The sequence below is a fragment of the Poecilia mexicana genome, unplaced genomic scaffold (assembly GCF_051168715.1).
Source record: "Poecilia mexicana isolate PSO_F unplaced genomic scaffold, ASM5116871v1 scaffold_19, whole genome shotgun sequence".
NCBI classification, from domain to species: domain Eukaryota; kingdom Metazoa; phylum Chordata; class Actinopteri; order Cyprinodontiformes; family Poeciliidae; genus Poecilia; species Poecilia mexicana.
Window position 1 is genome coordinate 17921244 of NW_028263388.1, and position 18009 is coordinate 17939252.

The 18009-nt window shown below is 38.6% G+C and overlaps 1 protein-coding gene across 10 annotated transcripts in view; it reads left to right on the forward strand.

The window, feature by feature from the left end:
- Positions 1-16125, forward strand: part of camk2g1 (calcium/calmodulin-dependent protein kinase (CaM kinase) II gamma 1) — a 58765-nt gene extending 42640 nt beyond the window's left edge. For 2 of the 10 annotated variants that reach the window (XM_088000844.1, XM_088000846.1), the window contains 8 exons: positions 3540-3584; positions 3696-3750; positions 3921-4001; positions 6782-6922; positions 10424-10499; positions 11923-12017; positions 12192-12428; positions 13584-16125. In XM_088000844.1, coding sequence (XP_087856970.1) covers positions 3540-3584; positions 3696-3750; positions 3921-4001; positions 6782-6922; positions 10424-10499; positions 11923-12017; positions 12192-12424 — 726 coding nt within the window. In that variant the 3' untranslated portion in view covers positions 12425-12428; positions 13584-16125. The remainder of the gene's footprint in view (positions 1-3539; positions 3585-3695; positions 3751-3920; positions 4002-6781; positions 6923-10423; positions 10500-11922; positions 12018-12191; positions 12429-13583) is intronic. The other 8 variants (XM_088000848.1, XM_088000854.1, XM_088000852.1 and 5 more) reach the window with 6 other exon arrangements.
- Positions 16126-18009: the final 1884 nt, after the last annotated feature.

The following is an 18009-nucleotide window of genomic DNA, read 5'->3' on the forward strand; positions in this document are numbered from 1 at the left end:
CAGCGCATGTGCACCCGTTTAGTTTTACACACAATAAATTGGAATATCATTGAAGAGTCGGTGTCTTTCACTTATTTCAATTTAAGGAGTGAAACTTGTTAAAGTGTTTATTTTTGTTAATTTAGATTATTGTAATTTAAAGTCAGTCAAAACCACAATATTAGCTTATCAGAAAATGTAAATATTCAGTTTTTTAATATAGCGCCAATTCACAATAAATGCCGTCTCAAGGCACTTTACAAAAAATAATTTCAATTCAAATTTATCCGAGTCATCAAGCAGTAGAGTATGCTCAATGAATTATTGAAAATAGTTGAGAAAGTTTCTAAGGAAACCCAGTGGATTGCTTTTTATATTGCATAGGAATATACTGAATATTTGTAAGCAGTTACTGACATTCTCAACAAGGATGCCAAGTCACAAAAGTTCATATCTATGTGAACTGGCTCCCACCGCAATGAATTCAAAGCATATTAATAGAAAGCTGAGTGGAAGGAAAAAGTTTCTGGACTGCAAAGCCTGGAGTAGATTTACAAGATGATTGTGGCATATATTGTGATATAAATAAAATGGGTGACTAAAAGCTATTCAAAAAGCCTTTTTAATAGATTGTGAAGCTGAGGTAAGGGCTTCTCCACACACAGACGTATCCAGGATGGGCAAGAAGTGTAACTTTTATTGTGTTAAATTATTCCTGAGGCAGAGACAGTTTGATCTTACCTGGGCTAAGATGACAAACGACTGGGCAGTAGCTCGGTGACCCAAAGTCGTCTTTTCAGGGGAAAGTAAATAATACATTTCATTTGGAAATAAATGAAAAGTGAAGAAGAACTGAATCAAAGTTCCTTTAGGTCCAGCATGAAGTTTCCTCAGTCATCGATGCTTTGAGTTGCCATGTTGGCGTGAAAAGGCCATTGCAAAAGATGCATAATATTGGAAAGTTGAGTGATAGGAAAAACTCATCTAACATTATTGTTAAGAGGAAGATGAGAGATAGCAGAAGAATTCAGTAAGTATTTTGTGAAAGGGGCTGTATTTAAATATTGAGTGTAAATACTGTACAATACAATATTCTTCTTAAACTAAATTCAAAATCAAATGAATACACAAAACAAGATGGCCGCCTTGGGCAGGGTGACGTCACTTTAAACTATGGTGGGGGGGAAAAAATCCAGATTTTCAAAAACTTTAATTTAATCTTCAAAATCCACATGTCTATGTTAAAATCTTTTTATATAGGTTTTATGTTTGGTTTCACGATCATCAAAATTACCAGAGACAAACACTTTAAATAAATTTGCTTCTAATTTATTTGCATAATGAATGAGTTTCACTTTTTGAATTGAATTAATGAAATAAACCAGCTTATCAATCATATTTTTCTTTCCCAGTTTCATCTGTATATAAAGCATGGGCTTGTTGGTTGGACTATTTACCGCTCACATCATGCAGCTAGCAGTTGAAGCATCAGACAGTTTTTTTATTCTGTTTCTCCAGATCCTTTGTATAAACTTTTAACATCCCAAACCCAACTAGATATGCTTTTGGCCTTTTTTCCATTTCAACCATCTATTCCAACATCTTTCTTTTTGCTCTGATTTTCTTTAGCGAATGTTTCCTCACTTTTCCTTCATTAACATTCTTACTGACTTGCTGGTTCTACTGCCTTCATCATGCTCTTGCAGCATGCAGTGAATGGTGTGTTGCAGTGCTGTGGTTTGGATTAGGTAGTTTGCTTCAAAGGTGCTTCACAACTGGTGCAACAGGGCCCCAAGTTGGATTATATATGTGTGCAATTTACAACTTCTACATTTCAAATGTATTCAGGTTTGCAGCCTAAAATCGTTAGATTTGTTTCTGTAGCTAAAGGAGTTTCAGTCTTTGACTTGAGTCAAGCCAACGTGGTGGAAGTGGTGATTTATTTTTTATTTGAAGGAGATTTAATGAATCAGAATTCTATCCAGGAATTTATGGAAACCCAACAGTGCTGGAAACGCTTATGAGAAAAACTAAAATGCTGCCAGCATTCAGAGAGAATGTTGCAATCGTTCACTTATATTTACATCACCAGTTATCCGTGTTTCGTTCTGTAAAACATAGTGAATGGAAGAAGCTAAAAGTCTTTTGTTGTTTTTTTTTTTAACACAAACACAAGGATGTATCTGTGCTGCAATAATGTCACAAAATGTTGTTTTAAAGACCCTAAAACATTTATTCAGGCTAATGTTACACATGTTGTGGTTGAAACAGATGTCAAATTGTAGATGTTGTCAGAAATCAGCTGAAGTCAAACACCACTGCCTTCATGTGGCTCAGGCCAGGTGTTAATAATTAAGTGATCCTTAGTTGTATTGAAAAGGGGCCAATAGAGATAAAATGGAGTAAAATTAACCTCAGAAACTTCTCATGTCCTCATAAACCACTGGGGTTTCCTGAACGGAATGGTTGCTAACTCATCATCTTCGTATGAACTTTGCCGTTGGTCCTTCCCCAGAAACCAAGATTTTTTTTATTTTTTTTTTATAATGTAGAGATTAAAAACTCTTTTCTACAAGAGAAAGATTTCAGTTTATGCTTACAGTGAAAGACCCCTGTTTCTGTGTAAAGGATCTTTTTGATCCGAGATGGACTTAAAGTTTTATCACAATGTTTTGTGGTACTGTTATGATCATGGTAAAAGTGAGTTTATTACTCCTTGTGTTGCTGTGACTGTATGGAAGAGCAATCTTAGCCCCTCAAACACAAACACTGCTCTTGAAAAACAATCCCCGTTATTGTTGCGCTGCTTTTGGACACTGCTTGCATAAAAAAGTGTGATTTGTTTGACTAAACTGCACTCAGCTACTGCATTTAATCATATCAGTGTATTTGATAGTGCTATTGAACAATCAGTGGAGAAAATAATAATTCTGACAAGAAGACAGCAACAACAACTACAATGTTTTGGGATTTTTAACATAATTTATGGAAATTAAATCAAAATTCTTATGAAAAAAAAATAGCACCATAAATGGTAAACGATACAGTAAATGACCAAACCCAGTCAGAAGTCTTCCTATACCTTTTTTTTTTTTTAACGATAATGGCGGATGTCCTGTTGCTGAAAGCTTCAAATGTAAACTGTATATCTCACCAGCTTCTTGTTCTCATTGAAAATTATTTCCAAATCTTTCTGTTTATTTTTGTGGAACCTGTAACCACTTGAACAATAAGTCATCGCTGTTTCAACCTGAGAATCCGGCAGAGGTCACGCCGCTGTGACGACCTCAGTTGGCAAGTCAGGGGTGTAACGGAGATGCTTTTGTGAAAGTGGCTCACAAATTTTCAGCATAAAGATAAAATATACATATATACATATTTGGCAGTGGATTGAGATATCTGTAATTTTACCAACCTAAACCATCTGTCACTCTAAAAATGCCCTGTAGGCTGTGGATGTGTTGCGGAGGTAAAGTAGTTGGGGCCGGTTCAAACCCAGTTGAAACGCACCGTTTCAGAGCAAAAATATGCCAGACTGACTGTTCTATTCTGCTCTGCAGGAATCTCAGAGCACAGTGGTGCACAACCCTCCTGATGGAGTCAAGGTAATACTTTAGTTGTGTTGGGTGGGAACACGGCCCCGCCCTGGTTGACTCGCTCTTGGATCTTTCCTGCGTTGGTTTCAACATCTGTCTGTCCCTCTTCTCGGTCCTCAGGGATCAACAGAGAGCAACGCCACAAACGATGAGGAGGAAATGAAAGGTAGGAAAGGTACTCAAGTGTTTTATTCCCTTTTCCCTGTTTTCATTCACTGTCTCTTTCTTTCTCCCTTTTAGTGAAGTGTGTGTATTTGACTGTAGTGATCGACAAGTGTGTTGCGGTCCTAAGCGTGCCTGTCGTATGTGTGTGTTTGTAATTATTGTGTGTTTGGCTACATCTAGCGGACAGTTCGGCGCTGAGTCAGAGCAGCGCCGCTGAGGAGATGCCCCCTCTTCTGCCCTCACCTCAAAGCTCACCTGCCAGTAAGTTTATCTATGGCAAAGAGAAGCTATATGGTTGCCCCCTGTGCCCCCTGAAAGGACCCGACACCCACTCCTCCCACTCTCACCTCGGTTTCTTGTAGCACTGGCAATGACGTCTTCCATGTTTGAGCTCTGCTCACACCCCGATCTACCAAACTTTACTTTTTTATAGGGTTCCCACTGGTTTTTGAACGTTTCTGGACTCAATCAGATTCTGATGTCAGAGAATTTAATCTTTTAGTTTATTGCAACTTGGATTCCCCCCTCACTGCTATTACCGTTTTTTCTGTAAAACAGGAAAAGCTCAGCTTCCTTTTCCTTGCATACATGCGGTGAAGTTAGCGTAAATAATGTATTAATATTAAAGAGCACCTGTTTTTGCCAAATCTACATTTTACACATTTTTGTCCTCCATTTTGGGTCTCAACTGCTTCTAAAATCAGCCCACGTGCTTAAAAAGAAACACCCACCTTGTTTTTTTTTCTGTAAAATGAGCCATTTCAAAAACTTCCCAATTGTAAAGTCACAGTTGACGGGCACAGCGCTGTTACCAAGCAACCCCAGCCAAAGCCAGCCCATTGCCTACCTGAGCGAAATCCCAATGTTTGGTCAGTTGGTTTTTCCACTGTATGAGCTGTACAATGGCTGCTGGAAAAAAACAAGTGTTTTGTTGTTGACTTGCCATCCAGAAACCACTTGCTGCATTCTTGTTGGTTATGTGGGAGGCTCTACTTCTGCTTTTCAAATATATATAGTTGTACAATTGCAGCAATTTTTTCATGCAAGTGAATATGTTGAGTTGGGGGCGTGGCCAGCAGAAACTTATTTTAATTTAAAATATCGAAATGCCATAAAGCAGCTCATTCTGAAAAGAGCTGAAAATAGCCAGAACTGGCCAGATTAAAATCTCATCATCTAAGAATGATTTTGTGCAAAAAAAAAATGTAATGAACATGTTTTGTATAACCTACAGACCTGTTATAACAGGCTAAGGTACTACAATAGGTCATCTTTAGCAGAAAAAGGATTTTTTGTGTGTGTGTTTTTCTCCTCTTTTAGAAACCTTTCTTCCTAAAAATTATTCTTGAGTAGCTGGTCTATCAAAATACAAAGTAGTATGTCATCTTCCTAGATTTTAGTATGTTTAAATTTGGCTGAGCTGAATAATTTTTTTTTTATTTGAAAAAGTTGAACTACACCATGTAAGAAAACTGATTTTCAGAAGCCAAAAAAATAATAAAATACACGTATGTTAAGCTCAGATTATACAAAATCCCTAGTGTGTTATATGTTGATGATTATGACTTACAGCTCTTGAGGACCCAGTTTATGTAATCAGAAAATGTAAATAAGAATGGCTTCATAATGCTTAAATGTCAGTCTAATGAAAAGCAGGTTCACCTACTGTACAGTGAATGCATTCAGTACTTGGTCAGGGCTCCTTTTGCATGAGTTACTGCATCACTACAGCGTGGTCCTGCTGCTTTTTGCTCTGGTGTCCAAATTTCTTGGCAGACCACTGCTCTGACTTTGGACTTGATAAAACATGGTGGACTAAGACCAGCAGATGCCTGAAGCTCTTAAATGGTCTTTGCTCACAATTCCTTCAAGGCTCCAGTTTTCCCTGTTGCCTACATACTTTTTTCACTATCCCATTTTTTCCTTACACTCAACTTTCCAATAAAATGCTTGGATGCATCCGTCTCAACAGGCAGCTTCTTTTGCATCAACCTTTTTGTGGCTTGCCCTCTGTGGAGGGCGTCGGTGGTTGTCCGCTGGGCAGCTCTAATCCAAGTTGAAATAAACTGGTTCATTTTGAAGAATTTCCCATTTAAAACGCTTTAGTTTTTGTCATTAATGCATTCCTTTTATTGAAAAGTACTAAAGAGAAGGGCTACTCTGACTATTTAAAGCAAAAGCAATGCACCAACTTTAAGAAAAGTAAAAAAAAAAAAAAAAAAAAAGTTGTACATCTCTGATTTTTGGCCACTGTGGGAACCTTGAAGTGTGTGTGTGTGTGTGTGTGTGTGTGTGTGTGTGTGTGTGTGTGTGTGTGTGTGTGTGTGTGTTCCTGGTGACCACTGCATATGTCCTCCTGTCCTCCGGTGGAGGTCCAGCTTACTTTGCAGCTGAGCATCCCAAACCGGCCCACTGCCCATCTGACTCTCCTGGAACCCTGCACAGCAGAGCATCATGTTTCTCTTTGTGCTCACACAGTCTCCCCTCTGTTCTCATTTACATGTTTTGCTCCGTTAAGATTCCTCCTCTTCATGTTCCCTCCTCTACTCTGAATCTTTCCATACTTTTTTCTGTATTGCTCTTCTTCCTTCTGTCGAGCGAACACCCAAATGTTTTCCTTGCTATTACTCCTCAGTTGTATTTTCCATTTCTGTCTTCTTACTATAATATGCTGACTCCCTTTAGGCATAGCTGAAGCTAGTAAAAAGCAATGGCTTCGATCTCTTCTGCATTTGATGCTACCGCTCATCAGAGAAAGCTCCGTTAATCCATACGAACATTATGAGTAGTCACAAACATCACAATTAGAGCTGTATGGACCCTGCTTCCTGCCATCATCTCATGTTACCCATCTGAATGTCTCTCATCAACTTGAGTTGGAGGTTTACTTCCTACCAGTTGTATTGGAAACCAGCCCTACATCTACATTTCCCCCTCAGTTTTTTTTTTTATTTTGCTGCATGAAGTGTGTGTGCACGTTGCTTTTCATCTTCCCTGTTGTCCATCAACATGTATGTTTCACCATCCATTGTGTGTTTCAGTTCCACCGCATGATGTAAAGCGCATGGCATGGAACAGCACGGGCAACAGCTCCTGCCCCGACTCTGACCAATCACAGTCCTCCATCCCCTCTGCTCCACTAGGGGGCAGCACTGTCGCTACTAAAAGCAACACTAAGCTGAGTAAGAGCACCTCTCTAACCGCCTAACCCAGCTACACCTGCCTTCTGTTCTCAGTAGCTGCTTCCTCTCTGAAGTGCAATAATGAAGTACTAACACCCCTTAGTGTCATGTTCTTTTGCTTTATTTTTGTTTGTTGTGTTATGACTTGGAATTATTGGATTTCTGAGATTCTTTAATCAAACCCCCCACCCCCCGAGTGATAACTTGCTTTTTTTTTTTAACTATAAAAGCAAAGAATATATACAGCGTCACAAAAAATTATTCACATCCTTGCATTTGTTCTAGGGCTGCAAATAATTATTTTAGTAATCAATTATTCTGATGATAAATCAGATTTTTAAAAATTGTCCCATTATGTAGATTTTTCAATAAAGCCTTGTATACAATAATATAATACATTAAAAGATGCTTATAAACAATTCAGTTAATTTTTTTAGTAAGAAGATGCATATTTCATTGCCTAGATTGTTAAATATATATGCTAATCTGATTAGTTTTTAGGCTAACTGATTAATATTTGAATAAAAAAAAGCTGCTTAATAGATTTTATTTTTTTATTATTTTTACAGAATTTGAACCAGGTAAAGCTAAAACCACACCACTTGAGAAGTTCTGGTTAGAAAATATTTACAGACAGATCTTTTTATATATAAAATGTGTGTAGTTTTTTGTACAGTTTTGGCTTTACTTTTCTGTGCTGTTCTTTTAGCAAATTGCCTTTTTTTGAGTCTATGTACTCTAGTTAACAATTAATAGATTATTAACTTAATCATTTCTGCCCTAATTTGTTTTCCAGTTTTTCTTTAAATGGTAGGATAGATCAGGAGACAGACAGATGGATTAGGGTTTCGTCTGCAGTAATGCTCTGCTTCGGTCTCTTGCCGCAAACCAAAAAGCAAAACTCTGCATTTATGGTCCAACCCTCAGCTGTAGTCGTGGGACATGAATCATAGCTTTCGCCGTAGGGTGGCTGGACTCAGCCTTAGAGATGGGGTGAGGGAAATCTGTCATTAGGTGAGAGCTTAAAGTAGAGCTACTACTTCGCCACATTAAAAGAATAGGTTAAGGTGGCTCAGGTATCTGATCAGGATCCCCCCCCGCTGGGTGTCTCCTTGTGGAGGTTTTCTGGGCACATTCAACTGAGATGAGACCCAAGAGAAGACTCAGAACTTGCTGGAGGGGCTGTAAATCTCTTCTGGTCTGGGATCGCCTTCGGACCCCCTAGAATGAGCTTGAGGATATTGAGGGGTTCCCTTCTGGACCTGTTGCCCCAGCAAACTAATTTGGGTTGAGGGAAAGACAATGGATGGATTCAAATCTACACAAAATAGACTTTTTTTTCTAAATCTCTAAAGAAATGTAAACGTTTCAAAACAATAAACAAGTGTTCATTCCCTTTGATGGTGTAAGCTGAAGTGCTTCCTGTTTCTCCAGCCTACTCTTCAGTTGCTTCTGCAACTTGTCTGAAGTCCACTTGTGGTAAATTCAGTTGATTGAGAAGATCTTGGAATGAACTTCCAAGATATGACTTGACATATCTCATCGAGAGTTGATAATTTTACTGTGAACCAATTGCTTTAATATTGCTTGTAACTAATGTCCAACGTTTAAAGGTTAACGGTCATTAAGATGCACCTCTATGGTAAAGTGGACAGATGAGCATTGTAGAGAATATTTATTTTGCAGAAACACACCTTAAATGTTTTCAGATCATGAGAAAAATGTTTGGACTAGTAGAAACTTTTAGTCTGAATGACGAGCTTAGTCTCTGGGGCAGGAGGACACACGTGACGAGGCACTGCTTGTCATGTGGATTACGCCATGTCACCTGTGAAGCATGTTGATGGTAGAATCATGCTGAGGGGATGTTTTTCTATTTGCATTTCAGCATGGTTTTCAGTGATTTTTGGAGGCAGGATTCCTATGCATTGTTAAAGTCTGGAGCTTGCTTTCATCATTTTCCAGGTACAAATAGTTTGGGGGGGCAGGGAAGGAATGAAGCTGCATTTGTGGAAGTGTTTGGTTTCCTCCACTTTTTCTTCTTCCATTTTGTAAAGGCTGCAAATCTAATAATGGCAATCAATACAGTGGAGTTCAGTTGATTTTTATTTGCATGCCTTGTCTTGTCTTAGATTTTATCTTTGCAGGCAACAGTATTTTTGCTTTTTTGAGTCATTAACTCAATGCACACTCATTTCAAACACACTCAAACTGGAATATGTTACTACTATTTTGGACTCTTGTGCTGAAATACATGACAAGTCTTTGTTCCACTGCATTTTTTTCCATATGTGGTGAAATAAACCTTATGTTTCTGCCAAAGTCTTTGGGTATTTAATGCATTTCTCTTCTAACAGCTGTTTAGCTCTAATTAGCAAACATGCACAGTATGAAAAAAGTTTGGTTGGGAAATCAGTGGTTACTTAGGGCAAATTTAATTCCGTAAGAAATAGTTCTTGGTTGTTTTGAAACTGGCTTCGCCACGAGAATTCACGGAATTTACGAGTTGAAAATTCGAATTTACGAGCATTTCTGCTCGTAAAATTGTTTTTATGGACAAATACACTCATACATATGTATCCTTTCATTCTTATTTGTGAAATGAATGCTAATGGATGTAGTTTGTAGTGTACAACGGTTGAGCACATACATTTACCTCCGATAATTTACCTCCAATCATACGTTACATCCGATTATACGTTGACGCAACGTCGACGTATGGTTCAGCGCTCAATGAGGCGTCTATTATCTATGTCATGCTAATGCTAACTAGGCGCTTACTTGCCGTTGCTAGCTAGCTTTTTTTTTTTTTTTTTGCGTCTGATGGACCTTCATGGGTAAGTTCAAGATTATCGTTAGTTGACTGGACGAAGTTCGTACATCGTGAAGCTATAAACATTAAATTCCACTCGTAAATATTCTTAATTTTGAGTTATCTAAATTAAGATAACTCTTAATGTAGATAACTCAAATTATCTGGAGTTATCTGGAGCACTCTGAAGCAGCGTGTGCTCCAGAGTGTCGCACTGAAGGCAAGTACTGTGTCGTAGTTTTGTTTGACGTTTCTATTTCAATGTAGTCTAAGTTAGCATGCCGCCTTAGAAATAATATACCATAAGCGGGGATTTAAATAAGTTGTATTTTCATTCTAGATTCTTTTAATGTTATATTTGGAACGACGCGCTGTTCCGTCGTTCCTTCTGATATTTTTGGATGTCAGATTCAAAAACGCTTCGTTGAAGCTCGGAATCAAAGCTGACTGCCTCTTGAGCTGAGCTGTTCTTGTCAGCTGAGGCGTTTACAGGCAGAAATGTGGCAGCGTGTGCTCCAGAGTGTCGCACTGAAGGCGAGAAATTGAACAACTTACCATAATGTGGTCAAGCTGCAGTGAAGAAGCTGCTGCTTTGGCGTGACGGGTGTAGGATGAAGTTAAACATCTAATTCTCCATGTGGCTTATAATCATCCTCCACCTATTTTGTATTTCTTCTCCTTTTCTGCAGCCCGTAAACAGGAGATCATCAAGATAACGGAGCAGCTGATTGAAGCGATCAACAATGGAGATTTTGAAGCCTACACGTGAGTGCTGCAGTTTCTTTAAGCCATGGGAAATACTTTCCCAACTGTAAATTGGCTGAATGTACAAAGTAACAGCTGACTGTACAAAGTAACAGCTGTTTGTGATAAATAAGATGGCTTTGAAAGTGATTTCTTGAAAAATTGACTTTTCTGGAGGATTTTTATCTCACCTCTTCCTTCGTGACAAACATCTTGAACACTGTAAAACTCAGTTTTATTTTTATGTCCTGCTGAAATCATGGTGTTCTAATCGGCAAAGACTTCCAGTTAACATTTTGTTTACTTTGTGCCACCTCCTTTACCACTCCTATCAAATTTTTTATTAGCTGTTGTTAAAAACAAGTGTGATGGCTGCAGTGTCATGCTGATTTTTTTATACATATATAAAACCAAACATTAGTAGACTTTGATGTTTACTTGGGAAGGGCTGGGCAATATGGCTGAAAAACATCACGATATTAGTATAAAAAATTACTTATTAGTTGTTTTGTTTTTAATATCTGGAATACTGCCAAACCAGCGGTGAGATCTTTCTGATTTTATACAGTTTTCACTCCACTCTGTTATTTATTTTTACGCAGTTATGAGGCACAGTGGCAAAACCTGAAACTGCTGTCGCATCAGTAATTTAGCAGGTTGTTGCTAGGTAACCAGTGAGTGAGTGAGTTGATGCTACAAACCTTAGCTTAGCAGTTGACCATGAGAGATTGAGCAGCAGAAGTCTTTTCTCTGCCTACATTTCCCACAATGCTGTGTGGTTCTAGATCAAAGTTTAGTGAAATTATTGAATATTCTATCGGACATGTTATCTAATGATAATTGATCACATGTTTATCGTGATATATATTATTGATTCCATATGCTTGGGATAATAGCAGTTTTCTGTACAAGCTTCTGTTCAAAGCAGTCCCAGGGCATCACTGAGCCACTTCTGTGCTTTACTCTTCCTCCTCCAGACATACTGCTGCTAAATCTCCCTGAATAATTTTGGTTTTGATTTGTTGCTACAAAAAAACAGAATGCCAAACTCTATTTTGACTCATTTTAGTAGTTTTGCGCAAATCTGTGCTATTTGATTACAATTTGTTGCTTTTCAGTAATTATTGCTGCACGTCTTGCAGCTTAAGTATGAAGTACCTGTTGAGCTTTTGACCTCCTGCATAATAAGGTTTGTTTTTACAAAGATTTTTATTCACAAGAATGAATTGTTTTGACTGCAGTGAGACTTGGTGTTGAATTTAGCTGAAATACTGAATATTTCATTACATGAACTGATCCTCTGTAATCAGTTTATTCCAAACACCTGAACTATTTAGATTTTTGCACTTAAAGCTCATTTTCAGTGCGTGTCGAGTAATTTTAGTTGTAGCTGTTGTCTTTGTTTTGTGACTTTGATATTCAACCTTTGACCTTTTTTCTTTAGGAGGATTTGCGATCCTGGACTCACCTCTTTTGAACCCGAAGCTTTGGGAAACCTGGTGGAAGGCATGGACTTCCACAAGTTTTACTTTGAAAACTGTGAGTGTCTTCCAGACTTGCAGGATGTATATGTTATTTTCCTGTAGATTACATTTTACTTCTAAAATATTTAGTTTATTCCCAGTACGTGATGTAAAGTTCAGGTTTTGATCAGCCAGAGTCATGAATCATGTCCTGCAAAACCGTCATCACATTGGTGTTTTATTTGTCCAGTGCTGAGTAAGAACAACAAGCCCGTGCACACCACCCTGCTGAACCCACACGTCCACCTCATCGGCGAGGACGCCGCGTGCATCGCCTACATCCGGCTCACGCAGTTCGTGGACTCCACGGGCCGCCCTCGTTCCAGCCAATCAGAGGAGACCCGGGTGTGGCACCGCCGTGACGGAAAGTGGCTCAACGTTCACTTCCACTGCTCAGGAGCACCGGCTGCACCACTACAGTGATCAGGTACAAACTGTGCAGTTTCAGTGAAGTTTGGCTTAAAATTTATACGTTGATGAAATTTGGAGATTTGTTTTGTTGTTGTTGTTGTTGTTCATTTAATGTTTTGTTCTTGGATCAGTGATGTGTGTAGAGTTTGTGAGAGAGACATTTCAAAACATAAAATTGTGTTTTATTTTAGTTTATCTTGTTCCTGGTGTAGAAAGCAGAACACTATCACGAGACGTAATAAATAGGGGTGCAACGATTTATCGGCCAGCCGATCTATCGGTGCTGATTTCCTTAACTTTTGGAGATCTGTGATCAGCCGATTTTTACATGTGAAGCCGATCTTATCCACCAATGTTATGAGCCTTGGCAAACGTCTAAGAATCAACCACTGTGCTTTTCTTTTCTCCTGTGAGAGACGTTTGACTGACAACCAGGTCATGTCTGCACATTTACAGTTGACAACAGTCACCCCATCGTTGCCAATTCAGCAACTTTCTTGATATATTGAGCAACATTTCAGACAAAAAAATGGTATTGACTAAAATTGGAATCAGTAAGTTAGGCTTTTTAAAAGATCAGTAATCGGCAATCAGTCAACCCCTAGTAATAAATTATATAAATAGTGAATTGAAACTCTTTTTTTTAGTTAATTTGTATTGTTTTTATCTTCAAATTATGATTTTGGAAAAGTTTGAAAATTACCTTAGTGCTTGAATTTTACTGTGTGAAAAACGTACAAACCCTGTTATTAGACTTCATACAAGATTTGTGAACATCTCTGCAGTTGCCATAATTTTCTCATTTGCTTCACTCAGTATAGACCGTTATTCATGTTTTACAAAGTATTTTTTGGAAACACTTTATTTAATGTAAAGTGGCAGTCATAAATTTGACATAACACATCATGAACATGAAGGGGTTTTATGGAAGTGTAAATAATGCAACTTTTAATGAAAAGTTCCTTTTAAAAAATGGCATTAAAAGTCCCAACTTATTTGGTAAATAATGACTTTTAAAGCAACTTTGCATTGAAAGTGTCATTTACCGAATGACACTTCCATGACAACAGTCATAAACATTCATAAAAACTCCTTCATGCTCATCATGTCAGTCTTCAAACAAAGTTTTACCTTTTTGTTTTCATCTAAACGCTCTTCCTCTCTCCCTCAGCGGTCCTGAGGCTCCGGTCCTCTGGAGCGAGTTTATTGGGGGGCAGTTTTTTTCAGCGAGCGTGTTTTCAGAGGCACGTCCTCTGCGTGGATTGGATAGTGCCAGGAAGCCCGGCCGGGCCAGAACGCATCCCTCTCCACGTCACCAACCAACCCCGACCCTCCTTTGACCTGCTGGGGGCCGGCTGAACACGAGAACCCCGCCTCCCCAACCCCGACCCCTCCATGAGATGATGATGCATGCATCTGGCGCCTGACTGGAGGGTGCATCTTTGCCCTCTTGTCCCTCCCCTGGCAGCCATCTTTTTTCTGCCTGCGCGAGATGACATGTCCCTGGGGAGGAGAGGATATACAGTTGAACTTGTGACAGTTTATGAGTATGAGTTATGAATATACTGTGTAAATTTATGGCTAGATGTACCAGAAACCACCAAAACCCAACCAAGCATTTATCTTTATCTGGGGAAAGCAAAAGGGAGGAGTGGAGGGGGAGTGCTTAGATTTTGTACACATTTAGGGATTACCAGGTTGGAAGTGTTGTCCTCGCTACCTGGGTGTTGACATGAAGGGAAATCTTTCCTCAGCTGAATTAAAGAGGGAAAGAAAAGAGAAAAAAAGAAGAAAAAAAAAAACAATCAGGTTCGCTCTGAGAACTTGACGACGAGAGAAACTTGATATCAAAAACACGAAGCACCAAAGTGTAGAACTTTAGTGTAGGCTTTCTACGTGTTTGTGTTTTCGTTTGTGTTCTTGTTTTTTCCGACGGATCGGAAGTCGTTGTTGTTCGTGGGATCGGGGAACATTAGCGGAGGGGGGCGTCTGAACTAAAGTCGACGTGTTTCGTTGTGTTTTTTAGCGTCCTGATCCATTTGTGTTCTCGTGAACAACAGGAGCCATTATCCGTGTGTTTTTCCTTTTTTTTTTTCCGCTCTGACTGACTATAATCGAGGCTCCTTTTTTTAAAAAAGCAGCTGAGAACTTTTTGCTCTTTTTTTTTTTCCAGTAAGGATTTTATCGTGCACATTGGAAGCTAGCCGCGTTTCGTCGTGTGTCTATATGCAGTTGAGGGAGGAAGAGGAGCAGGAGGCCCGTACCATGAAAAGCCGCCGCCTGCGTTTTGCATGTTTGCTCGCTGCCTCTCCCTCGTTAACCTCTTTCAACCCGTTACTCTGCTTTCTGCAAGGGCCTGGTTTGTTTATAATCACTGTGTAAATACAGTGTATGTATAGATATATGTAGAAAAGTGTAATATATGTACATGTATCTAAGAGACACTCATCCTGTGCATTTAGGGGAATGGACCCCCTTCCCTCTGTAACCCCACTCTAGTTTAGGTGAAGCTTGTTCCTCTATTCGTAGCTCTCAACCCTGAAACATTTGAGGCATTGATTGCTCTAAAATAAACAAATCAATGCTCTCCTGTAGGCGCTCCCATGGCCGTACGACTGTTTATGAAGAAAGGGAATAAAAACAAACGCCAAGATGGAAGTAATCCCCCCTCTCTCCCTCTCTCTCTTTCTCAGCAACACTCCAAGAACTATTTTTAAAGATACTAGTGTCCTTAACTCCTGGTCCCACGATGCTGTGAGCCGTCTTTTCATATCATATGCACCCACGCACTCCGGGCGGTGTGTTTTTAGGCTTTGTAACATATCTGCACCGCTGCTGTGACCGGCGCCGCCCTCGTCGTGCTGCTTTAGGTGTCCTCCCTCTTGATATCTCCATTTGACAGATTGACTGACCCCTGACCTCTCCCCTCTGCTCTTGAAACGATTCTTTGTTCCTTTCTCTGTTGTTCCCGTGTTACTGGTTTTAAGTTTTTATTATTATTATATTATTATTATTATTAATGTTGCTGTTGTCGGTTGGTTATTTTTTGCCAATCTGCCAAGCTGGAGTTCTGCACTCTCCCTCACAAACATGTAGAGAAAAAAAAAAAGAAGAAAAAAGGGAAGAGGAAGTAAAGACAACAAAAACTTCTTAAGGGATATTGATCAGGACTTAATTATTTATCAGTGTAATCAACCCTTGGTGGTTTTATATGGCGCCTGCTGGGAGGAGAAACGTGCGGGTTGCGACACCTAGTTATTTGCATGTTTCAGTTACACATTTCTATCACAAAATATGGATGGAACTAGTGTCAATATATGATATTTGCATCTTTTGAAATTCCATCCACCCAGAATGTTGAACAAGTGATATGAAAATATAAAACATGATTTTACAAAAAAAGGATTAAAAAAAAATAAAAGATTCAGGCGCCGTAGCTTGGTATGAGGCCCTCGATGTTTTCCCTGCGTTGTAATGATATATTATCGGGCTGCGCTTCTCCCCTCTCCCCCTGCCGGCCTTCACACGAACGCTGGATTTATATTTTTCTTGCTTTGTTTTATTTTGCATGATCACAATGTACAATGAAATACAACCATAAATTGCCGACTATCAAAGTGTTTGTCTGAGTGTTAGTTGGTCTTCATCATAGCTTTGTTATTCTTCAAACTTGGATCTTGGAAGTATTTAATAAAAATACTATTTCAGCACTGCTTTGCCTCACCCGAGTTGTTCGTTTCTTCTCTTCTGCTGAATCGTTCCTGACTTCCTCTCGGTTCAATCCTCCTGCAGAAAACAGTTTTCAAACCATCAATGTTTCAGTTTTGATTGAAGGTTTTGAACCCAGTGTTTGTTCTGCTAAGACACGTTTAATTTTAACCTCACAGGATGAATTACTGATGCTTCAAATCAAATTACAAAATGATCAATATTTAAATTCGAAAATTAAAATGCATGAATTTCATTAAGCATGTTTATTCCTGCTGATGATTATGGCTTACAGGTGAGAGAAAAAGGAACAATCTGAGACTGATTGGCTGTATTTTTAAAGTGCAAGCAAATTTGATGGAAAATTAAGTGGAAGGAAAACAATTTCAAACACCATAGAGATGCTCTGGATTATTGCTAAGAGGAAGATGAGCTGAAATTGAAACAACTGAGCCACTGTACAGCCTGAAGCAGTAGACAGAACTGGATTAAATGGAAACCACTAATTCAAACTGACCAACTCACCGCAAATATTTTCATGGTTTTCTAGTCATTTAAACTGGTTTGTTTTAATCGGACGCTACAAACAGTCCAATATGTTTTAAATAATTGGCTATGAAAAGTTTTAGTTGATGTTAGGAAATCTTTGGAGCAGATTTAGAAGATTTATTTGATTAACTGCAAATCTGAGGTTCTGCGTTAAAATGGCCAATTGACTGACTGATTGGCTGCTTCTGGTCCGAAGGAGCTGGACTTCAAGATTCTGTCCAAGAACCCTCCTGGAAATAAAGACTAACGATCCAGGTTCGGTTTGGTTCTGGTGAGTTTTCCAGGATAACAAACAAAATGTCAAAAATGATTGTAATGAAATTTCCTTTCATAGTGGATGAAACTCGACTGAATGAAGAACCGTGGTCGGTTCTGAACTTCTGATCAGCTTCAAAAACTGACAAAAGAATAAAATCCGTCCGGATTCGACCCGGAACAGATTTTTCTGAACAGAAACTTCAGACCAACACTGATCAATGCCTTATGAAAGGGTTAATAATTAACAAATGTCAAAGTGTTTCTGTTGGAATTTTATTTCTTACAAACTTCTAAGATCTGAAAGGGTTTTTCATCCCCCTTTTACTCTGGGACCCCTAAATAAAATCCAGTATAACCTTAAATTATTCACTAAAACCTCACCATTGTCTAATTTAGTCTAAAAAAAAAATCCAGTTATGGAGAGGTTATAAAACGGTTATTACAATTATTAGAAGAGTATTACTTTTACAGCACTCTAATTTAAAATGTTAAACCTCAAACATGAATATTTAAGTAAAAGTCAGGTTTTGTCTTTAGAGGAATAAAATTATGTGCATAATAATTAGGCAAATGTTATTCTGCTGACTTATTACTCTGCTTGATGAACTAAACACACATTTTCCTGTATAAATTTTTATTTTTATCCCTCTAAGTGGGAATTAAAAACAACTTTGGATCTGTTGATCAACTTTTTGTGCTTCCCACATTTTCTCAAGTTCTCAGGTGGGTTCAGGTGAGGAATCAAACGTTTTTCAATTTTAACGCCTTAATTCACTCGACTTTGATGAATGTAATGGAGCACTGACCTGCAGAGAAATTATTCTTTTTTTTTTTGAGAGAAAACTTCTTCCTGTAACACTGTCTTCTGTAAACTGGCAGTGAGTTTATTTTTGAGCCCAAGAAAAGGCTTTACATACTATTAACTAATGGAGGGATGCCACACTTTTCAGATTAGATATGTAAAAAAAAAAAATTCTGAAATTGTTCCTTCATTTCACAGGGTTGCGCCATTTTGTTTTGATTTTTTTTACCACAAAATCTCTCTCTCTCTCTCTCTCTCTCTCTATATATATATATATATA